Source organism: Ramularia collo-cygni (assembly GCF_900074925.1).
Source record: "Ramularia collo-cygni strain URUG2 genome assembly, contig: RCC_scaffold10, whole genome shotgun sequence".
Lineage (NCBI taxonomy): Eukaryota > Fungi > Ascomycota > Dothideomycetes > Mycosphaerellales > Mycosphaerellaceae > Ramularia > Ramularia collo-cygni.
In genome coordinates, this window is record NW_019716264.1 from 1,017,517 (window position 1) to 1,041,222 (window position 23,706).

General features: G+C 50.9%; 7 protein-coding genes; 5 read left to right on the top strand and 2 right to left on the bottom strand.

The window, feature by feature from the left end:
• Window positions 1-1,012: 1,012 nt before the first annotated feature.
• On the top strand, window positions 1,013-2,470 carry RCC_06965 (related to cAMP-dependent protein kinase regulatory subunit; the record flags this gene model as incomplete). The annotated part of the gene is made up of 1 exon (XM_023772225.1): window positions 1,013-2,470. The coding sequence occupies one exon, from the start codon at window positions 1,013-1,015 to the stop codon at window positions 2,468-2,470; it is 1,458 nt and encodes a 485-aa protein (XP_023627993.1).
• Window positions 2,471-7,141: 4,671 nt separating this feature from the next.
• On the bottom strand, window positions 7,142-9,134 carry RCC_06966 (uncharacterized protein; the record flags this gene model as incomplete). XM_023772226.1 has 3 exons in its annotated part: window positions 7,142-8,040; window positions 8,096-8,808; window positions 8,887-9,134. The coding sequence occupies 3 exons, from the start codon at window positions 9,132-9,134 to the stop codon at window positions 7,142-7,144; spliced, it is 1,860 nt and encodes a 619-aa protein (XP_023627994.1).
• A 546-nt stretch (window positions 9,135-9,680) lies between these two features.
• Window positions 9,681-10,454, top strand: RCC_06967 (related to DMQ mono-oxygenase/Ubiquinone biosynthesis protein COQ7/CLK-1/CAT5; the record flags this gene model as incomplete). Its single annotated transcript, XM_023772227.1, has 1 exon — window positions 9,681-10,454. One exon carries the CDS (start codon window positions 9,681-9,683, stop codon window positions 10,452-10,454), a length of 774 nt encoding a protein of 257 aa, XP_023627995.1.
• A 1,112-nt stretch (window positions 10,455-11,566) lies between these two features.
• RCC_06968 (uncharacterized protein) lies at window positions 11,567-12,872 on the top strand (the record flags this gene model as incomplete). XM_023772228.1 has 2 exons in its annotated part: window positions 11,567-12,269; window positions 12,346-12,872. The coding sequence occupies 2 exons, from the start codon at window positions 11,567-11,569 to the stop codon at window positions 12,870-12,872; spliced, it is 1,230 nt and encodes a 409-aa protein (XP_023627996.1).
• Window positions 12,873-14,163: 1,291 nt separating this feature from the next.
• Window positions 14,164-15,165, bottom strand: RCC_06969 (related to phytanoyl-CoA dioxygenase family protein; the record flags this gene model as incomplete). Its single annotated transcript, XM_023772229.1, has 1 exon — window positions 14,164-15,165. One exon carries the CDS (start codon window positions 15,163-15,165, stop codon window positions 14,164-14,166), a length of 1,002 nt encoding a protein of 333 aa, XP_023627997.1.
• A 681-nt stretch (window positions 15,166-15,846) lies between these two features.
• Window positions 15,847-17,659, top strand: RCC_06970 (related to mfs-multidrug-resistance transporter; the record flags this gene model as incomplete). XM_023772230.1 has 4 exons in its annotated part: window positions 15,847-16,134; window positions 16,195-16,568; window positions 16,666-17,247; window positions 17,305-17,659. The coding sequence occupies 4 exons, from the start codon at window positions 15,847-15,849 to the stop codon at window positions 17,657-17,659; spliced, it is 1,599 nt and encodes a 532-aa protein (XP_023627998.1).
• A 427-nt stretch (window positions 17,660-18,086) lies between these two features.
• RCC_06971 (related to phospholipase D1) lies at window positions 18,087-23,621 on the top strand (the record flags this gene model as incomplete). XM_023772231.1 has 2 exons in its annotated part: window positions 18,087-23,485; window positions 23,546-23,621. 2 exons carry the CDS (start codon window positions 18,087-18,089, stop codon window positions 23,619-23,621), a joined length of 5,475 nt encoding a protein of 1,824 aa, XP_023627999.1.
• Window positions 23,622-23,706: the final 85 nt, after the last annotated feature.

The window sequence follows — 23,706 nt, forward strand, 5'->3', positions numbered from 1 at the left end:
GAGACATGGCGAGAATGATAATATCCGCGAGCTGGTCATTTGCGACATACAGCGTTTTACCACGCCGGCAAGCCCCTCCGGCGACCTGAATCACATGAACTGCTCGCTGCTGCTTTGCTATCACATCAGTCGAGAGGCTCGTAGCAGCCATCTCTCACGGAAGTGCTCGCACGAGTCAAAACAAACAATGGACGGTACTCCAGGGTGAGAAGATGCTCCATACTCTATAGCGTTAACCCCTGCCGAATGATGTGGTTGTTTTTGCATTGACTCGTGGAGCGCCTCTCGAAAAGCCTCCTAAGTTCTGACTATCACAAGAATCGTGGCACGAGCCATCGGGCATAGCTCCGTCGAAAAACACACAGCTCTTTATTAGCCATGTCGACAAGGGCGAAGCGTGGTCCATGTGATGGGAYAAAGAAGGTGTCGACCTTTATGTGTATACTATTTCGTGATCAAACCAGCTCAGAATGAACGATGTTCTCGAACGGTATATATCGTGCAATGTCCTGATCATCAGCGCAAGGTCGCCCTTGGTAGAATTCACCCGAAGCATCAATATTAAATGTCATCAATGATCAGGTCAATATCTCGTCGCTACCCCCCGTTATCCTTGGCATTCACTCAAACTAGAACTAGCTTTCCCCACGTCGTCGCTTCGTTCCGCTTGGAGCTCCGATCGTCTGACATCCAAAGCAAGTCGCACATTTGTATAGTGAACAAGCATCAATCTTTCGTCAATCCTTCGGTCAGCATTCCTTCAGATCCATCCTACCACCAAGCGGCCTCCTACGACATCTAGGTTCCCTCTCATTGCCGTGCGACACGACTCTCCCGGTACGACGGCGACGACAGACTGCTGGTACACGACTCATCACCCTACGTCAAGGCAGCTCCACAATTTGCGGGCGCTGCAACCGCGCACCCTGCCCTGCATCTGCATCTGCATACCTGACTTGCGAGACTAACCATCCCTCCTCACGCGAAACACGACATCAGCCATCCGCAGAGCATGTCGCTGCCGAGCGATTACACCAACGAGATCGGCACGCTCAACCGGGAAGTGCTCAAGAACGCGCCCAAGGACATTCTCCAGTTCTGCGCCAACTTCTTCCAGCGTCGTCTGGAGTCGCAGCGCGCCGAATTCCTACTGGGCCAGCGGCATTCCACGCAGCCGGGAATCGCTGAGAGCAGCTTCCCTGGGAACAATCCCTTTGGTACAACGTCAAACGCACCTGGCCTGACTGCCGGCGCCATGCATTCCGTTGCGGAAGAGGAAGAGCACGACTTTGCTTCCCCCACCGCTGCCAACTTCGCTCCCCACATCCGCGACCCCTCCTCCCCGTCTCCAAGAGCTCCCGCCGCCGTCCCCAGCAACATCACCACCGACAACAACACCGACAACAACACATTTGGCAACTTTGGCAACTTTGGCTTTGGTGCAGGTTCAGGCTTAGGTTCAGGTTCAGGCATTGCAACTCGCTCCGGAGATCCTTCCGCCGCGGCCACCGCCGGCGCCATGGACCATACCCACATGCAGTCCTTTCCCAGCAATTACAACATGAACCGCCGCACCTCTGTCTCTGCAGAGTCATTGGCTCCCGCCGGCGCCGACGACCAGACATGGAAGGCACCGCAATACCCCAAGACGCAGGATCAAATCTCCCGACTGCGCGAAGCCGTCGCACACAACTTCCTCTTCTCACACCTCGACGATGATCAGTCGGCGCAGGTGCTTGGCGCTCTCCAAGAGAAGAAAGTTCCCGCCAAGGACGTGCGGGTGATTGTGCAAGGAGATGCTGGCGATTACTTCTACATTGTGGAGTCGGGTAGTTTCGACATTTACGTCTCCAAGACCGGCAAGGTGGAGCATGGTGCAAATGGCATGGGCAACAAAGTGGCTTCCCCCGGACCGGGCAGCTCATTTGGCGAACTGGCCCTCATGTACAATGCACCTCGTGCCGCAACGGTTGTTAGCACAGAGCCCAGCATTCTCTGGCAGCTCGACCGCGTGACTTTCCGCCGCATTCTAATGGACTCCGCCTTTCAGCGCCGTCGCATGTACGAGTCCTTCCTCGAAGAGGTGCAGCTCTTCTCCTCCCTGACACCATACGAGCGCAGCAAGATTGCCGACGCTCTTGAGACTCACAAATACCCAGCTGGTAGCACTATCATCCGGGAGGGAGATGTTGGCGACAAATTCTACATTCTCGAATGTGGTGAGGCGGAAGCCATCAAGCGAGGTCGCGAGGACCGGCCGTTGAAGCAATACAAGGTTGGTGACTACTTTGGTGAGCTGGCATTGCTGGACGACAAGCCCCGTGCGGCGAGCGTGTTGAGCAAAACTGAGGTCAAGGTCGCGACGCTTGGCAAGGACGGATTCCAGCGTCTGCTGGGTCCTGTGGAGAGCATCATGCGTCGTGATGATCCCCGGAATGCCGATGGCAGCGCGATGAACACGGCGAGGTGAGATGGATAAAGAGTGAAGCTCCGTCAGCATCCTTGTCTCAACGTCGATCACGAGCGCAGATGCTGGGACTCCAGACTGAATGAATCGACTCGAATATGAATCTATCAAATCATTCACATCTCATCAAAGAGGGCAGCGAGAGCCAGAAGCAGTACAGGTACGAATAGGGATTCTTGTTGCTCGGAGGCGTTATAAGGTAGTGGAAGCGGTGTTTGGGTGTGAGGCTTCCACTTTGCTTGAACCTAGTCTTCTGCATTATAGCTGCAGGATAGAGGAGTTTTGACATCCAATGCGGAGAATTCCATGTTCCTATATACACTCCTGGTATCCAAGCGGAGTGCTATATGTTGGGTGGGACGAGTGCTGTAAGTTAGGTGCGATGAGATGAGTACTGTAAGTCAGGTGAGATGGGCTTTTACATGTGGAACTCTCACCAAACTTGCTAGCAAGATTCACAGCATTGGCGATTCCATCTTCAATGCTCTGCTCGACTCGACCTGCCTCTTCCCATCCCACCCAACCCAAGGAAAAAATCCAACGAAAAAGCGAACAAAAACAAAAAAGCAACGGGCGAAAAGAAAAATCCCCAATCCCATCCATTCAAAAAAGAGCTACGATATGTAATTAAGTAAAGCCAACCAATCCCCATCTCTTTGAATGTAACTACATATTACAGTTGCATTCCATTGCCATTTTTCGGCCCCCCTCTCCAAACCCCTTTTTCACCCTTCCTTCCTTTTCTTTCCTTTTCCTTTCCTTTCTTTCCTTTCCTTCGTCTCGCCTTTCTCCTCCTTGTCGTCTCGTCTCGGGCTTCCCTTCCTTCTAACATCCAAACATCTAACATCTAACATCCAACATCCAACATCTAACATCGAACATCTAATGTCTAACATCGAACATCTAATGTCTAACATCGAACATCCAATATCTAACATCTAACATCTAACATCTATAGACGTATCTCTTTATGTGCTTCCGACAGGAAGAAAGTCTTAGATCTCAAGTCCAAGTTTAGTAAGACTAAGAAAAGAAGAGAGAGAGAAAGGAAGGAAACGGGAGGAAACACAACTATTCCCCGTTCCCTAATCCCTTTCAATCTCCTCCCCCCGTCGTAGCAGCCCTTTTCTGGGAAGAGATATCCAAGCAGTCGTCGAAGTAGTCGTCGTCCTCTTCTCGTAAAGAATGTTCCTTTCCCTCTCTCTTCAAAGTTCTATATCTTCCCTCGACGTTGATGCTAGCGCGGATATTGATATTGATATTGATACCAATACCGACGTTGGATGTCTGTCAATATGTCGTCGATTTTGATACTAACGTGGATATTGTTCATTTCCTCTCCTATCATCTCCTCTCCATCCCCTCTACTGATAAAGAACAAGACACGAACAAGAAGAACCAAAAAAAAAAAACACCCCCCATCCCAAAGAATAAGAAGAAGAAGATAATCATGATTCCAACGAAGATGAAGAAGAAGGTAAATACATCCCCGACCCACAAATCCCCGAATCAGACCGCGCAGCTCGAACCGAATCTTTTCTTCCTCCTACTAGAGAAGAGGAAAAAGGAGATTCTTCTTCCGTTATCGTCGTTTTGCTCGTTATTGTTGTTGAGGAGGTGGTAGTGGTCGAGGGAAAGTAAGAGGCAGAAGGACTAGAGGAGATATGATCCTCGGRAGAATGGCGTCTGGGTTGACAATTTAATTTCGGGCGGGGCAGGTAGAGGGTTGTTTTTGTTGATTGTTTTCGTGGTTGTTGCTGTTGTTGGATTTGGGGTGTGGATTCTTGTCCTTGATGTTGTTGTATTGGATCCGTGGATGGTGGTGGCGGTGGTAATGTCGTTGATATTGCTGATTTTTGTGCTTGTATTTGGTCTGTCGTTGCTGTCGTTGTTGATATTGCTGTTATTGATGGTGGAAGGTGGCTTGAAGGTGATATCGATTCCTCTCCCAAGATTTCTTCTTGTCTTATAATTTCATTGAGAAATTCCCGTTTCCATTCCCCTTCTCCTTCTTCCTCTTCTTCCCCTTCTGCTTCTCCTTGATACCCCTCTATCCTCTCTGCCCCATCCATGTCCTCTTTCCCATCCACCCCCTCACCGTCCTCCTCCTCGTCGGAAAAGGAATCAGGGTGAGAAATACTCGCCCGCAAAAACCTGTCCAAAAATCCCCATTCCCAATCCTTACTACTGCTTCTCCTATCCTCTCCTTCACCGGTTGATATATTCGTATTTGTAGCAGCAGGAATCGAAGGAAGAGGAATTGGAGAAGTAGGAGGATAAACCCCTAGCGAAGCAAAAACCCTCGAAGAATGTCTTCTCTGGAGATAGAARGGAATAGGAGGGGGCATAGTTTGGATTTCTGTATTGTTGCTTTTCTGTCTCCCTGTGTTGGCGTTATATATTTCTTAGGTGAGGAGGGAGGGAGAGTGATGGTTATGGAATCCGAGAGAGAAGGAACGACATGGATGTTTGAGAGGGGAGTATATATGCGTGTATATGTATACATTTGATAAATGAGCGTGAGAATGGGAATGGGAATTGAAAGCGAGAATGAATGTGAGAATGTTGTTCATCTGGAAAGACAAATATCTGGCCAGATGCCTCGCCTCGCCTCGTCTTACTTACTTACACTTACTTTGAGGACACCCAAACTTTTCCCTCCCTCGACAWTCGTTGCCGGATAGAGGAAATATCCACTTCATCCAACTACGTCCATACCAGAAGTGAGTACCACAGTTCGCCACCATCGCAGTACCTCTGTTCGTCAAAAGTGCCAACCTGAGGTATAGTAAAAGCCAACCCCCATACCAATCCCCATACCAACCCCTATATCAACCCCAGTAGTAACATTTCCATCTTTCCACATCCGGGCTAACCTCCCCGCCAAGCCTCATATGCCGAGAAGAAGAAAAGGGGTACCTTTCCCCTCCGGCTCTTCAACGCCACACAACGTGCCGACGAATAAGTAAGCTGGCAATCCATTCATCCAACCTCTCTCTCGTCTGCCAACTCAACTCTCTCCTTCTTCTGGATAAATCTCCGAGAGGACCACGTGAGATTCCCGAAGGATAAAGTACCYGAGCCAAGGCTATACAATTCAGTTCCGTTCCATCCGATCTAACCAACAAGAAAGCCGGCAATTCATATTTCATTCCATTTCATTCTATTTTATTCGTCTCCTCTCTCTCTCTTCCCTCTTTCRACTTCTGAACTACTCCTCTCTAGTCCGTCCTCGGAAATCGAAACAATCTCCGGACAGACGAACCACGTGAGGAAGAACCCAAAGTATCCTGCCCCCCGAGATCAGGCTGTGTAGCTAGCAGTTCAACCAACGAGGACCATGTCAATTCATTCACCCAACTCCTCTCTCGTCCGCTTCCTCTCTAGAGTCTTCCGAAACGAGACAATCTTCAGACGAAACGAAACACGTGGGAAAAATAATCCCAAGGTACGATCCCCGGAGATAGGTAGGCTGTGTAGCTCACAGTTCAACCAACGAGGACCATGGCAATTCATCCAATCCATCTATTCATCCAACCTCTCGTCTTCCAAACTCATCAACACTTTCCGTCTTTGGGATGACAATTTCCAGACGGACGAACCACGTGAGAAAATTGCAAACAACCAAAAAACCAAGAATCTCCCAAAAGAGCAACAGACGCTAGGGGCTAGTCTTACGTACGTATCATACTCGAGGTACACTACCATTACCATTACCATGCTATCAAAAATGCACCAACCATGCAAAACCACGCATACATACATGCACCATCTCAAAGGGGACAACCGTACCATACCAACGGCATCGCCGTCGCCGTCGCCGTCACCGATGCCGATTTCGATTTCGATGCCGATTCCGATGCCGATGGTATAACCAGGTTAACTAACTAAGTGGAATATTATAGAATTCTCTCGTCGAATATTCTCACAGAACGAAGGAAGGAAAGAAAGAAAGAAGAAACTTACTCGCAAGTCATGGATCGGGTTGTAATGGATTGGAGTGGATCGGGGAAAAGCTTGCTCAAAAGGAAACCCATCTTTGCTCAAGACCGAGACCAAAACCAAAACCATGAGCTGAGCTGGGCTTGACAGCTCCTCCATCTCCCCCATCGATCGGGGTTTGTCGAGGAAAAGAAAAGAAAGTATCATGGACATTTGGACTTGCTCAATCGAGACAGAAAAAGAAAAAGATTACTTGGTAGCCAAGAAAGGCTCATCATGCTCTCCTATACCTTGTCATTATCGATCGATGTTTGTCGAGGAAAAGGAAAAGAAAGTATCATGGACATTTGAATTTGCTCAATCGAGACAGAAAAAGAAAAAGATTACTTGGTAGCCGAGAAAGACTCCCGACATCATGCTCTCCTACAATACCTTATTATCGATCGGTGTTTATCGAGGAAAAGGAAAAGAAAGTATCATAGACGTCTCATCTTGCTCAATCGAGACAGAAACAAAAAAAAGATACTCGATAGCCGAGAAAGACTCATCATGCTCTCCTATATCGGTGTTTGTCGAGAGAAGATCTCCTCGATGCATCGGGCATCATCAATCAAGCAACACGCCTTTCGATCTTCAGATCAATATGCCTTCGATCTTCAGATCAACATGCCTTCGATCATCATCAGCACGCCTCTCGATCATCATCCTGCCTTGCCTTGCCTTTCGATCATCTCAAATCTCAATCTCATCAATGCCCAAATCGAGACTACCAATCACATCATCATCCAGATCCTTGACTTTCAACGCGCCCACCGGTCCCTTCCTCACCGCTAGACCCGCCGCGGCACCAGTCTTCTTGGGAGTAGTAGTGGTGGTGGTACCCAGCGCTGGAGTGCCCGCTCGACTCCCATCGGTATCGCCCTCGCCAAACATGTCCTTCATGGCACTCTTCTGTAGATCGTGCTTGGCCTTGACGCCCGCCTCCATCCCCGCCTTTTCTGCGAGAGCCTTCTTCTCTCGCATCGCCATCCTCTCGCGTTCCAGCTTCTTGCGTTCCTCCAGCAGCGCTTTGCGCACTTCCTGTTGGTTCTTACTGCGGTTGGTTTGGTTGAGTTGTGCCAGACGCTCGTGTTGTGTCAAGGCTTTGGCGGGAGCGACTGATGCGGACTTTGGTTTTGTTGTACCATTCGCAGCGGCATTGTTCAATGCTTCGAGCTCGGCGTCGCATCTCGCAATCTCCTCGTCGTCTCCATTCGTCATGGCTTCCTCCCGTCGCAGGTTAATGTCCTTGCGCTTCTGGCGCGCGGCGTGAACCGGGTCGTACTTCAACTCCATGGCGCGTTGTTTGGCAAACTTTTGTTGTAGAGTCTCCTCGGTGAAGTGTWGATYKMGGWGGTCGYSKWWKYMKTWRAMMWTGTTGGCCAGCTCTTTCCGCGATGACGGGCGGATGTTCTCCTTGCCCAGGGTGTCGATGAAGCGACGGAACTCATCGTCGGTGAACTTTCCATCCGAGCATGCATGAAAGGGCCACGGCTTCTCTGCACTGCCGTGTGCTACAATGGCGTACTGGTCGGTGGTGAAACGCTTCCCATTGGCCATTTCCATCTGATAGGGACTGCCTTCGGTGAAGTCTGGAGAAAATGTTAGCATGGTGGGAGGACTGATCGGGAGATGAGCAGGACTCACCCAGAATCTGCGTCATGCGGTATTGATTCTGTCCGGTTCCGCGGTTCAATCCAATGCTCACGCGGGCAAAGCAGCCCCGGATGGCCTCCTCGAAGCGCGGATAGAAGCAGACCTTTGCGAAGTTGGAGCGGCCGACTCTGCAGCGCTCAAAGTCTCGCAGCTCGGCCGGCGCTTCATCACGATCTGCTCCTTTCTGTCGGTCCGCCTTCGCTTCCGCCCATTCCACCCGCTCACTCTCACTGTCTGCGTCTCGGGAGGGCGAGCGAGATGCTCGTTCTTCCCTCCGAGAGCGCCCGGCATCCCTGCGGTCTCTCTCTGCCCCCTTCTGCTCTCGTGCACGCTTGAGGTTGTCAAGAGCGGCCGCGCGTTTGTCCGTCTTGGGCCGGGTGCTGCGCTTGTTGCTGTCTTCCAGCTCGGCGGCGTCGGCTTTGCGCTTCTTCTTCGCCGCCACGTCTCCCGAAGCAGACGCAGCGAGGGCCTTTTTCAGCACGAGATCTTGATTTCGGCGGGTCATCTGCGTCGCGCGTTCGGCCAGAATCTCCTCGCGCTCGATTTCGGGGAGGGCGAGGATTCGGTCGCGGTCGGCGTGCGAGGTGAATTTGCCCTCGAGGGGGAAGAGGGGTTGGTCGTCGTCCTCTGCATCCTCGTGGGGAGCATCGTCGTGTTCGTTGTCCATCATGGCCGAGGCGGGTGATTGCGCGGGCGAGGATGAGCTGGGGGTGGTGTCAGCGGATGAAGGGGAAGAGGGGATTGCTTGCTTGACTGATTGAATGATTGATTTCTTAACTTACGCTTCACCTTCATCCTCACTTTCTTCTTGCTTGCGCTTTTTCCGCCCGCGCGCCGTGACCTTTTGCGCCACTCCTCGCAGCGACTTGGCGGGAGCATCGTCTCGCTTCTTCTCCTTGACCTTGACATCCGGGCTGGCATCACGCCTCATGGGCGTTGGCTCGTCGAATTGGTCGGCCTGGTCGGCTTCGGAATCGCTTTCGCTGTCATCGTCGACGAGGCCGAGCAGTTCGTTGTCGAGGTCCGACATGTTGGTGGGGGGAAAGGGAGGGTGTATGGGTGGTAGTGTGGTGGACGTGAGCGTGTTGAGGCCGAATTGACTATGAGGTCGATGTCGGTGGAACGCGCTTGAGAATCACGGGGGTTGCAAGGGTGACGGGTGAATGATTTGCAGGATTTCGCTTGAAATATTTCATGGATTTGAGGACGCAATAATAAGCTTGAAACTGGACCACGGAACCACATGGGAACAAACCATCTTTTTTTCCACAATAATCCGACAATACTTGGGAATAATCCTCTCAATCACAATTTCGGACAGATTTTGAAGTGTATAACTCTGATGATGTAAGAATAAGAACAAGAAAGGTGAAAGTAACAACGATGTAGGAGGTAACATGATGATAATGTCCAAGTCGTGACGTCGAGTCCCCCATGAACCTCCAAAGAAAGAAAGCTACCCGGGCAAGAAAGGAACAGGCTTGCCACCGATTTCATGCACTCTCCCGTTGCAACGCTACACCACATCAACATCCACTGCATGCCGCATAGTAATATACACAACTGCTCAATAATCATGCATCCTCCTGCACTCCCTCTCAAAACCCGCCTCACCCCCCTGGCCTTTCAATTGCAAGCCCGCCATCGAGCAGCAGCAGCAGCAGCACTTGGATCCTCCATCCCAAGCAACAGAACATTCTCCACCAGTCCAAGACACAATAATCAAGATGAAAAGATCCCTTCCAATCTCCAAACCTCCCAACCCTCACGAACAAAACCCCTAACAGCCGCCCAAAAGAAATACCTCGACGCAGCACTCCGAGTCAACCACGCCGGGGAATTGGCAGCAACATTAATCTACACCTCCCAAACCCCTCCCATCACCAAAGCCCACCCACATCTCCGCCCACTGATGAAGCACATGTACGATCAAGAAGCCGGCCATTTCACCAAATTCAACGCCCTCCTCGCCAAACATCGCATTCGTCCCACGGCCATGTATCCCGTCTGGCACGCGGCGGCCACGGCTTTGGGGTGGGCGACGGGCGCCATGGGGAGGGAAGCCGCGATGGCGTGTACGGAAGCCGTGGAGACGGAGATTGGAGGGCATTATAATGAGCAGGTCCGAGAGTTGTTGGCGTGGGCGAGGGATTGTGAGGCACGGGGAGAGGAGCTGGGAGAGGAATTGAGGGTGTTGATTGGGGATATTCGGAGGATTCGGGATGAGGAGTTGGAGCATTTGGATCATGCGGTGGAGAATGATGCCAAAGAGGCCAAACCGTATGAGTTGTTGACGGGTGTCATCCGGGCGGGTTGCAGAGGTGCCATTTGGGTCAGCGAGAAGGTGTAGGAGAGGTGGTGTAGATCTGTATTGGATGCGAGGAGTGGTATGCGTTCCAAATCGCCTCCATTCCACGTACAGACAGGGTGAAGCGGAGAGATGATCGAAGAGGAAGGGTTGTCATCCCTACAGAATCCGCCCTACGAAGGATCACGCATAACTTGGAAAGCATCCACGCATAGCTTGGGAAGCAATCGGAACGCGTACTGGAAGACGTTGCCATCCTTGGCAGAATCTGCGAATGCCGTAAGGTATCCTCCTCCTCCATGAAATTGCTCTGGACTCGACAGACAGACTGAGGCTTTGGATGCTATATCCTTCATTCTACACGAAATATCAGTGCGCACGACCATCGCCTGGTCTCATAACTAGATTCTGTCCTATGATCCGTTGGTTATTTATACCATCTGATACGATACATGGCAATAGAAAGCGTCAGAGTGGGAGAAAGCGTACAGGCACAGTCGAGGACGCGCATCCGCGTCTTTGGTCCGCCTTGCCTGCGCTGCGGATGGAGTTCTTTCGAGAAGGACGTGGCGAGGCTCTACACTGTTACAGCTTGTAATCGCTTGAACGAGTTCTCTCTCTGGATGACGTGGTTGAGGAGGTGGATTGGAGAAGGTGTCTTTGTTTTCCACCAGATGGTCATGGTCATGGCAAGCTGTCACAGGCTTAAGAAACGCTCACGGCATGGAACACATGCATTATAACATTTTCCTCGTGTAAGGTCAGTACCATTTCGCTCGGCTATATCCAAAGCTCGAGGTCTATACTCTTCATCACATTCAAATTGATGACACCCTTCCTATTCTACCGTATCCAAATGTCAGGTTCGCCGGCTTCATTCACTCCAAATTCTACTCCACCCACCACCACAATCAGGATAAAAACGGCATCCACTTCCTATTGTCAGGTTTTTTTTTTTTCGAGCTCCAACCTACATGACCTCTTTTCGACTCGCTTCTCTTTCTTTCCTTTCCCCTCAGACCACATACCACTTTCTTACACCGTACAATCTTACGCCATACCATCACAACATTTGAAAGAAGCAGCGTTGATCGCACTTTCTTCACACCCTTACCAACGACTACGTCACAACCCACAAGATATCTTCACCAACCATGTCTTGCGCAGGCCAGAAATTCTACAGCAAGGCCCACAGGGATAGTCATCCCGAGCAGTTCTTCCAGCACCGCGGTAAAGGCCGCTACTATCCAGTTTCCGCCGAGGGCGCCACTGTCCCACCGCCACAGCTTCTTCAGAAGTTCAAGGCGGAGAAGAAGCAGACTAAAGCATCTCTCAAAACCGAGAAGGAGGCGACCAAACCATCTCTCGAAACTGAGGGTGGTGAGGAAGACGCACCACTCGAGGCAAAAGTCCCTCGCAAGCGTCGTGCAGGCGTTGACCCTAACGACCAGCCTGTCATTCTCAAGGAGACGCGTACGCGCAAAGGCAGCGCTCCCAATGCTGCTATTGACGTCGACGAGCAGCAGCAGCAGCCAGCTTCCAACGACGCAGAAGACGCGAGCACCACCACGGGCGAGAAGCGTAAGCGTTCTCTCGGCGACGACGATATCAGCGACGAGATCCCCGTTGCTGCAGCCGCCACCGTCAAACTCCCCAACAAAATCACTCCCAAGATCAAGGCCAAGGCCAGCCCGCCGACGAAGAAGAAGAAGACAGCTCGCGCGGCACCCAAGCCTCGCATGAAGCCTGTCCTTGAGGGCATTGACGGCATGACTTACAAGTATCAAGGCCCCAAGAGTTTCCGGGAGGAGCGTGGTATGGGTAAGACTCAGATTGACGCCGACTTCGTTGCCATGGGTTTGTCTCCCCTCCTCCTCCTCCTCATCACCTTCACAGCACTCCAAAGAGAACCAATCAGCTAACTGTTTGATAGGAATCATGGAGCCAGGCCCAGCCGCCGCCCGCGTCGCCGCAGCAGCTCGCCGTCCCGAACCCGTCGTGGACTCAACAACCCAACGCACCACCGGCACCCTGAAGCGTCTGCAAGAAGAACTCGAAGAAGCCCGCAAAGCCATCTTCGAAAAGAAGCAAGACAAACTTGCCACTGCCGCCCGCAGCGGCGCCTCCAAGAAACACAGCAAGCAAATCGACGTCGACGAGCCCGATATCGATTTCCCATCCAACTGGGTCCTCTTCGACCCCCGTCACGATTTCCCTCCCGTTCACTCCCCACCTCCGGAAATCTTCCAGCGTCTGCAGCATTTCAAGCCCGCCAACTCCAAGATTGTGGCGTACAATGTTGAGAGCTATGCTTGTGCTCTTCGGCAGACTCCCGCGGCTTTTGAGGGTTGTGAGGTGCAGTATGGTCGTAGCGGTATGAAATTGGTGAAGCTCAAGGAGAAGAAGACTGAGGCTAGAATCGACAGTCCGATTGAGATTGCTGATTCTGAGGAGGAGTGAGTTAGAGAGTTTGGTTTGGTTTGGGCAGAATGAATGAATGAATGAATGAATGGTGAGAGTTGCTGTTAGATAGAATGCATGCATGCATGAATGAATGAATGAAATTAAATGATTACCTGAAGAGCCTTCCCTCCCTACCTCTCTCGTTGTAGTGTAATCAACGCTCGGGATTGGAACGGTAAGCTCTGAGGATAAAAGAAGGCAACTTTACGGAGAGAGGGAGAGAGGACCTGAAGAGTCTTCCCTCCCTCTCTCATCGTAGTAAAATCAACGCTCGGGATCGGAATGGCAAACTCTAGGGATGAAGGAAAGTAACTTTACGGAGAGGGAGAGGCGGAGATTTCAGATAATTCTTATGTACCTGTACTTGTGCAAAAAAAAAAAAAGACTTATGCGAGAGAAGAGCCTCCCCTCCCTCCCTCTCTCCCTCCCCCTCTCTCTCTCTCTCGTATTTATGATTAAAGCTCGGGATAGGAACGGCAAGCTCTAGGGATAAGAGAAAGTAACTTCACGGAGAGGGAGAGCAAGAGAGAATTTAAATAATAGGTTAGTAGGTACCTATGCTTATACAAAAAAAAAAAAAGAGAAGAGCCTTTCCTGCCTCCCTTCCCCTTCCTCTCCCTCTCCCGTATTTGTTATTAAACACTTAGGATTAAAATAATAGGAAGGTATACGTATTAAAGGATATAAATTTCCGGAGAGTAAGAGCGAGAGTAAGAGGAGAGGATAGAGAAAAAAAAAATGTTATAGGATAGCGAAACCTCTTATTTTACCCCGAGACTTTTCTTCTTTTTCTTCTTCTTCTCGTAGCTGAATCCACGACTATGCTTACGAATTGGTCGCTGTGAGTAGTTAAAGATACGAGATTATAGAGAGCGACTTCTTAGAGGAATGGGCACTTTTTTTTTCTTGAACTGACTGGCTCTTAAGTAGCATAGWAGGCAGTCTGGGACTCTTTCTTTTTCTCGGGATGGAGGTTATTATCTACCTATTTGTACACCTCATGATTGCTTGCTTGCTTGCTTACATGTAAATGATCGAGGGGAGTCGGCGATGTTTCCCTCGTTTCTCATTTCTGATTTCTCTTTTGATTGCATGTGATCAAGGTCTGTCTCCCGATAGATAAGTAGTCATCTACTTGGTGGGAGGGGGAACGAGTAGTCTCTTGTAAGTAGGAAAGGTCGTGCTGTATGTATCACATACCAACATCTTACCTCCTTACATCCATCTTTCCTCCTCGCACCCTCTCGAGCCTTTACAACATCATCCAAAGCCGTCAGTACTTCCCTCCTCAACCCTTCAAAGCATCATTCAACGCCGTAAACCCTTCTTCCGGAGGCTGCAACCAATTCCTCCCATCATACTCCCACCCCTCCCCACCCTCAATAACATGAAAAGTATAAATCATCCTCCCCTTGGAACTCAAATTCCTCTCACTCTTATGCAACAAATTCCCATGAATCAACACCAAAGTCCCAGCTTTGACCTCCCCAAGCTCATACTCCTCCTCCTCCTCCTCCTCCCCATCAATCCCCTCCTCCCTCTCCGCATCCCTCGGCCACTCCCCCAAATCATTCTTAACAAAAGTCGTCCCCTTCCCATCCTCACTCCTCACAAACCGCTCCCGAATCCCCGCCCTCTTATGACTCCCGGGCGCAAAACTCAAACATCCATTCTCCACCGTACAATCCTCCAAAGCATACCAAAACCCCACAGCGCTCGGCGGGTTGGTGTACAAAAAACACGAATCCTGATGCGGAGGTACCCGTCCTCCAATCTCGGGCTGTTTACAAATTATCATACTTTGCAAAACTCGAGGATCCCGAAACCCCAAATCTCGTGCAATGTGTGCATTTTGTTGCGTGAGGGAGATGGTTCGAAATGCGGGGTGTAAATGGTGCAGGTAATGGCCGATTTTATTGATGGCTTTTTCTTTTGGTTTTGTGAGTTCTGCTCCTCCTCYTCCTCCTTCGCCTGTTGTTGTTGTGGGGGAGAAGGCGTCTTCTTCGAAAAAGAAACGGATTTTGTTGCCTGAGGTTAGGAAGTATTCGTCGCCGACGTGGGATGTGGATTCCCCCGTGGAGAAGCGGGTCATGGGGTGGTCTTTGAGGGAGAATTCGGAGAGGAGAGTGTGGGTTTCGGAGAGGAGAGTGGTGACTTCTGATTCCGAGAGGGCGTTTGGGAGGAGGAGGTAGCCGTTTTTGTGCCATGTTGATAGTTGGGCGGGTGTGAGGCCTTGGGAGAGAGGGGAGGATTCTGGGGGAGGGGGGGAGGAGAGGCGGGAGGGCGCCATGGTGGTTCTGATGTGGGGTGGAGTGTTTTCTCTGGGGTGTTGAGTGTTGAGTGTTGTGTCTTGAGCAGTGTCTTTGTTGTGATAAGGTATCTTTTTACTGGAGACAGACTAGATATGGTGGGGTTTGGGCTTCACCCACGTGGTCAAAGCTTCCTTGCTAGCAGGGATCACCTCCCTTCTACTGCGGAGTTTTGCCATGTGAAAGCACGAGACATCGCGTGGAGGACTGTCAACGCCTTTTGCAGACGGATCTTTGCTAATTCGCACACCATCTTTCGAATCCAGAACATACAAGTGCATTGTTCTACACTAAAAGAACGCTGGAATCCACTCCGTATTCATCATGGCAACAAATGGTCATCTTGTAATCTCGCAATCCTACCATCAACGCCACAGCTGCTGCTTCATCGATAACCTGGTTTCGAGACGGTATGGCGTCCAATTATTGATGATCAGTGATCAGAATCCTTCCAGAGTGCGTTTGGCGGTCAAAGCGGCACGCCTTACCGAGGGATCGACATGGACGCCGTGTGTAGGAGTGGGTAAGTACGACTAATCTTTGTCGCGCTCTGTCGTGGGTTTTTCATATTGCACCTCGTGTTTCCTGGGTTTGTTTTTCTCTCCCTTGCTTGCAAACGAAAAGATACGGATAGATTCATCTCTTCTCTGTTACGGACCATCATGTCCTCCGCAGAACGACCGCCTGGGAGCATGCATGATTCCCAAACAGAAGATCGCGAAGCAAAATCTATATTGGAGGCCATTGATATTGGAAGCACTCATCATGGCAAAGAAAGTAAAGAGTTCGATGATCTTGAAAAGGCTTCCCCCCAAACAAGTCAGACGAACCTCGACTCAGCGGCCAAAGAATCGACATCTGTCAATGCTGCCATGGACTGGACAGGGCCTGATGATCCTGGAAATCCTAACAATTGGTCCAAGTTCAAAAAAGCGTATCATTTTTGGCCTGTATGTAAATTCAATGGCATACAAATCCCAGCTCTTCACTAACATGTTTCCCTCATATAGGTAGCATTCCTCGGTTTCGCTTGCACGACTGGAAGTTCCATCATCTCACCCGCGAATCAAGACATTCAAAACCAATTTCATGTCTCTCGAACGGCAGCGATCATCCCACTTACAGTATTCGTCATTGGTCTCGGATTGGGACCCATGCTGGCCAGTCCCTTGAGTGAACAATTCGGCCGTTCGGTCGTTTACAAGGTCACTGCTCCAGCCTATCTCCTCTTTACTGTTGGAGCAGGACTCTCAGAATCTTTTGCTAGTCTGGTCATTTGTAGACTGTTTGCGGGATTGGCTTCTGGGCCTGTTTTGGCGGTGGGGTCTGGTACGAATGCCGATTTGTATCCGCCAAAGGATAGGGCCTTTTCCGCTAGCATGTTGTAAGTGTGTTGTTGAAAGGAAATGGTAGAAGACGGCCTCGGTGCGGACAAGAGACCTCTGTTGGATCAGACTGCTAACCTCTACGCCTCTTTCTAGCATCATGATGCCATTCCTCGGACCAACCTTTGGACCAGTCATTGGAGGTTTCGCCGCTTACTATCGAGGCTGGAGATGGACGCAATGGTGTATCCTCATTATTGCTGGTGTTGCTTTCTTGACTGCGCTGCCCATGGAGGAGACCTACAAAAAGGTCATTCTTCAAAAACGTGCCAAAAAGTTGGGCGTTCCACCTCCTCCTGGCCCAAAGGTTCTGAGTCTGCAATACTTGAAAGTTCTCATCACCGTCACTCTGTTCCGACCAATCTACATGCTATTTGCGGAACCCATTGTACTTCTCTTCGGAATCTACAATGCCTTTACTTTCGGCATTCTGTTCGGTTACTTTGCGGCATATCCATACACCTTCTCCACGGTGTATGGCTTCACAATCTGGCAAACTGGTCTCACATTTTTGGGCATTGGGGTCGGAGTGATATCAGCCGTCACCACTATCATCCTCTGCGACAAACTCATATACCAGAAGAAACATGTCGAAGCCCTGCAACAAGGTCTTCCAGGCGCGGCGCCGGAGCATCGATTATATGCGGCCATGATCGGCGCTTTCACAGTACCTATCGGGTGAGTACTGCTAGCACTTCAATAATAATCTGGTCGACAGTCCGCTGACAGTAACAGGCTATTCTGGTTTGCATGGACTGCAAGAGCCAACGTACATTGGATCTCTCCCGTTCTAGCGGGAATCCCCTTCGCGCTGGGAAATCTGGCACTCTTCATATCTTCCGTGCTGTATCAAATGGACGTCTACGGTCCCTTGAACGGTGCTTCTGCAATGGCTGCCAATGGACTTTTACGCTACCTTCTCGGCGCGTGTTTTCCTCTTTGGAGTTTTCAGATGTTTGAAACGCTGGGTGTGGATTGGGCCGCTTCGCTGTTGGGTTTCGTTTGTTTGGCGTTGTTGCCGATCCCGTTTGCTTTCTTCAAGTGGGGACCTCTGATTCGTGCGAAGAGTACCTATGCTCCTGCCTGTTGAGGTGTGCTGTGTTACCTTGATAATGTTGAATCACAAATTTGCTCTCGTGTTGGATTGTATTGCCATATCTGCAATCATGGCCATCAAATCGGCTCCGTTGTAGAGAGAAATGGAAGTTGTGGTGATGCGTCGTGGAGCTAACATGCGCTATATCCGACAGGGTCATCAATTTAGACTTTGTATGGTTAAACTTTAGTGAAACAACGCATCGCCCCGTGTCGGCGGTCGCGCGTGCATGCTGGAGCTTGTTGGGATAGATACTTTATCCTCGAATGACGCATTTACAGCTTGGACAGACAGGTTTGGGATTGGAACTCGCCATGGCACTTCACTATGGAATGCAGTGATAGGTCACTTGAAGAAGTGGTCGAATTGAAAAGAGTCGGCGGCAGCGGCAGCGATCGCGTGTAGCGGAGAAGGGGTAACGATGGAGCGGATGCGGGACAGTGAGGAGGTTGCGCCCTCTGGTACATCCCCCGACAACACGACGAGATCCACACAACCGATATCAACAGATGGGATGAGCAGTGGCAGCAGCAGCAATTACGTGTCATCGCCATTGCGAGCCGAACAGCGGAACAGCGCGATTGAAGACAAGGACCTCCCAGCTGTGCCTGAAGAGCGGCAGAGTATAAGCGCACGACGCAAGTCCGGATTGCTGCCAGCACTACAATTCCCTCCCCCATCGCCAGGAAGCTTTCCGTTCAGCGCGGCCGCTGGTGCTTCGGGGGTCCCTCCAACTACGGATGAGCTAGTTGCTGCGCAGGGAGGACAGCGGAGAAGACCACAACCGCTGGAGAATAGCACGCCTGCCGAACGTCGGAGTGTACAATTTAGGAGGAATGATGATTTCGTCCCGACGCCATCTACCAGGACGGCCACGATGGAAGAGGGTGATGGAGATGCGAATGAACACACACCCAAAGAAAGGCAGAATTCAGCTTCAATCTTCACAAAATTGAGGGCATTGGCTTCGCCAGCCTCAACAGGTCATGTGCGGGGCGAAAGCAATGCCACTGGCATGTCTACGCCGAACGCGGCGTTATCACCACAATCAGAGCGAAGCGAACCACTCTATATGATACCTGCCGAGGAAGTTGAAACTGGCACCGATGCTGATGAGGAGGATTCTGGAGATGGAAATGGTCCAGACGGGGTTCGGACGAAGAAGCGTCGGAGAAGGAAACGGCCCATATTCGGTGGGTCAGAATCTCTTCCAACGACACCCAGAGGAGCATCGCGTTTCAGTTCCTTCATGCGTGAGCATAAACGTGAATCCTCTACCGTCGGATCCACCAGCCAGAACGTGGGTCCGGCCCGTCAAGGTACTCTGGAGGACATCTCAGACAGTGATAACGATCGAGTTGGCGTCTCCGAGGATGAAGGTCGAGATCGAATAAGGTCCGCATGGCGGAGAGGTGTGGAGGGTGCTCGTGGTTTGAGCTATGCCAATCGAAAGACTGCGGATGGAGAGGGCGAGAATAGGCGTCCAGGCCATCTGCGGCGCATCACTGGTTTTGGTGTGCATGATGCTTCTGGTTCAAATGTTCGCCAGCGCGGTGATAGGCACGCTAGCGTGAGCGCCGTGAAGTGGCGACAACTTCGAGCTGGCTTGAGAATGCTGGGACAGCGGCAGAAGAACGAGCGCACGAAAGTCGACCATCAAAAGTCTGCCCAATTAATGGCCGAACTACTAGCAGGCGCACCGGCGGCACTAATCTTTGCCAGTATGTTTCAACGAGATGAGCACGAACATCGCAAGGTACCGGTGTTACTGGAGCAGTTGAAAATCAGCATTTCCGAGACAGAATCTCCCACAGACAAGAAAGGTGATCGAGATTACATCTTCAAGGTAGATCTTGAATATGGCAATGGTCCAGCTCGCATGCAGTGGTCCATCAAGCGCTCTGTAAACGACTTTGTCAACTTGCATGTCAAGTACAAGGCACAAGCAGCGACCGATAAAGTTCGTCATTTGAGGAGCGAAGACAAGTCAAAGGCGAAGATACCTCGATTCCCAAAGAGTGTGATTCCCTACGCTCGTGGATTCCGTGGTCTGTTTGAAAAGGTGCAAGATGAAGAGGATGAACAAGAAGCACCAAGTACCGCAAATGTTGATGGAGAGAGCGGTGCTGGAGGCAGACCGCAAGGTCACCGGCGTAGGACGTCCTTCTTCATGCCTCCTCGAAGAACCAGCACGAGCGAGTTGGGGACTGTCGCAGCAGATCCAGATGCGCTTGATGCACGGCAAAAGACAATCTACGCAGAGCGGTCACGAAGAAAGTTGGAGACGTACCTCCAACAGATGATTCGATGGCTCATCTTTCGCCCGGACAGTACACGCTTGTGCAAGTTTCTGGAGCTCTCTGCAATGGCGCTGCGCCTATCCGCAGAGAGTGGCTACCAGGGCAAACAGGGTCTACTTCAATTGGCCTCCCGCAGACATCGAGGCGAGATGCGGACGAGGACGCTGCCCTCCTTCGGTCCCCATGCTGTCAAGGAGAGGCACAAGCGTCGATGGTTCCTCGTCCGACACAGCTACATTGTGTGTGTAGATGGACCGGAGTCCTTGACTCCTCATGATGTATTCTTGGTCGACTCGGACTTTGCCATGGAAAAGGTCAAGGAAAAGATTCTTGACCAGAAAACAGCACAAGACATGGCGAAGATTGCAACTGCAAACGCCACACCGACCAAGAAAGCCCACCTCATACTGCTCCAGAACGCCGAACGAAAGATGAAGTTGTATGCTCGGAATGAAAAACAGTTTGCTCAATTTCGAGAGTCCCTCCATCACATGATGCAAAACACGGTCTGGTCCAAGAAACAGCGTTTCGGCAGCTTTGCGCCGGTTCGCAACAACGTTTGGGCTCGCTGGCTTGTTGATGGTAGAGATCACATGTGGCAGGTGTCTCGAGCCATTGATAATGCAAAGGACTTCATCTACATTCACGACTGGTGGCTCAGCCCGGAGCTATACATGCGCCGACCAGCAGCGATCAGTCAGAAATGGCGCCTTGATCGTCTGCTGCAACGCAAGGCCCAAGAGGGTGTCAAGATCTTCGTCATCGTTTATCGCAATATCGAGTCGGCAATCCCCATCGACTCGGAATACACAAAGTGGAGCTTACTGGATCTACACGAGAACATTTGTGTTCAACGTTCGCCAAACCAATTCCGCCAGAACCAATTTTTCTGGGCACATCACGAGAAGCTGGTTGTTGTGGACAACATGATGGCTTTTGTCGGTGGTGTCGATCTCTGTTTTGGCAGATGGGATGACCCATGCCATTCATTGACTGACGATAAGCTTACTGGTTTCGAGCTTGATCAAAACGTCCCGCGAGACTCGGAGCACTGTCAAGTCTGGCCTGGCAAGGACTATTCCAATCCTCGCGTTCAAGACTTTTACGCCTTGGACAAGCCGTACGAAGAAATGTATGATCGGACAAAAGTACCGAGGATGCCCTGGCATGATATTGCCATGCAGATTGTAGGCCAGCCAGCTCGAGACGTGGGTCGACACTTTGTGCAGAGGTGGAACTACATCCTGCGCTCACGTGTCCCGACTAGGCCTACGCCAATCCTCATGCCGCCACCCGAGTTTGACCAGGAGGAGCTGGATCGACTGGGCATGACCGGCACATGTCAGATACAGATCCTCCGATCATGCGCGCCTTGGTCTATCGGCACACCCAACAAGGTCGAGCATAGCATCATGAACGCATATGTTGCCATGATTGAAAACTCAGAGCACTTTGTGTACATTGAGAATCAGTTTTATATTTCGAGTTGCACTGTGGAGGGCACCACCATTCACAACAAAATTGGCGACGCAATTGTCGAGCGGGCCATCAAAGCACACAACAATAATGAACATTGGCAGGCCTGTTTGGTCATCCCTTTGATACCTGGCTTCCAGAACAGTGTCGATGCTCAAGATGGTACTAGCGTCAGACTTATCATGACCTGCCAGTATCGCAGCATCTGCCGTGGTGAGAGCTCAATCTTCGGACGTTTGCGGGCACATGGCATCGATCCGGAGGACTATGTGCGCTTCTACTCTCTACGACAGTGGGGCAAAATTGGACCTCGAAAGGTTCTCACAACGGAGCAGCTGTACATTCACGCTAAATGCATGATTGTCGATGATCGATCTGCCATTATCGGATCGGCCAACATTAATGAGCGCTCCATGTTGGGGTCGAGAGATTCTGAAGTCGCTGCCATTGTCACCGACACTTGCATGATTCCCAGTAAAATGGGCGGTAATCCATATTATGTCGGAGAATTCCCGCATTCCCTGCGGAAACGCTTGATGAGGGAGCATCTCGGCATCGATGTGGACGCGATCTATCGAAGGGAACAAGCCATGGCGGAAAAGGAGGATCAGGACTTTGAGATGCAGAGAATCTATCGAGAAAACGAATTCGAGCCGTCAGAGGAGTACTTTGAGATGCGACCCTCAACTCCGCCGGCAAGTACAACTCATCTTAACACTCTGGATACAGCGCCTACCGGGAGATCTGCGTCTGCAGCATCCCAAGAAGGAAGTCTTGGACGAAGTCTCACTCCCCAGACGGCCATGTCAAATGTCTCACATCCTGCAGATCTGAGTAAAGAGCTCAAGAAAAGTCCAGAGCGTGATCTGGATGTTGATGGCATGGGATTTGACAATATGAAGAAGATTGTGGAAGCTGGTGGTTCCGGCGGGCGAGACTCGTATGTGGATAGCTTTGGCCGGGAGGTGCTTCTCAAGAGAGACGCGCCTGATGTAGAGCGCATCAAGGGCTTGGAAGCGCAAGAATTTGAGCGTTTGCGAGCAGTTGCCAGGGAAAAGCAGAATCCTATGACGGTGCAGCCACCCTGGCCGATGGAACGCCTGGACACCGTAGCACTGGGACTTCCTACACGCTCCCTTCTTCCTGAACTGCCTGTGCTTGATGACACAGATATCGGCGGCCCTTCACTGGCTTCGGAGACTTCCAAGGGCGGTGCAAATCATATTCTGAACAATCTTCAGCGGGCAGATATCACCGAAAGCTGCATGGATGATCCCCTTGCAGATGAATTCTACAGAGAGATCTGGAACAGGGTTGCCGAGAACAATACGAAGATCTATCGTCAGGTATTCCGATGCATGCCAGATTCCGAAGTCTTGGATTGGAAAGCGTATGAGAAGTATAATGACTACAACGAACGTTTCATGCAGTCGCAGGGATTGGGTACCAACAAGTTCAAGCCCGCCAAGGGTGCACCTGAAAAGTCTGGACCAGTCGGTGCTGGTGGAGTGAGCCCACCAATTCCAAACGACAAGTTCTTGGACCCTAGAGCAAAGCCGAAGAACTTGGTCAGTGGTTTGGTTGATAAGCTACGCCCGGCTAGCAGAGCTTCCAACGTCGACACTCTGCGTACTCAGGATACCCACAACGAGAAGGAGCCGCATCGCAGAGACTCTCCAGCTTCGCCGGTCTCTGGTATATCGAGCGATCCAACTGCAGTACCAACGCCTGAAAACGCACCCGTCGATGAGAAGGAAGCTGCCAAGCAGGAAGATGCAGGCAATGACGAGAAGCTGTCCCCGCCGGACGATCTTGCCAGCAGACAGCGTACGATTCAGTACTCCGAAACGGTCAATCTTGCGCCAGAGACTAGCAGTACACAACAAACCACGCCCCTGCAATACACGACCTCACGCAAGGGTCGTCGACGGGGCAATACTAAAAGCAGTGGCAAGCAGATGCCAGACGATGTACTGTCAAAGGAGGATGCCGAGGAGCTGCTCCAACAGATTCAAGGCACTTTGGTTGTGTGGCCTTATGATTGGTATGTGATGTCTTCCATGGATGTGTCGAATGTCGTTCATCATGCTAACTTTTCACGCAGGCTGGAGAAAGAGGAGCGTGGCGGAAATTGGCTTTACAATATCGATCAGCTCGCGCCACTCGAAATCTACGATTGAACAACTCCGCCGGTCTTGTATGATGAAGCAGTGGTATTCAGGCGAGGCTTTTGAATAAAGGGAAGCGTGGCGTTTGGGGTATGGT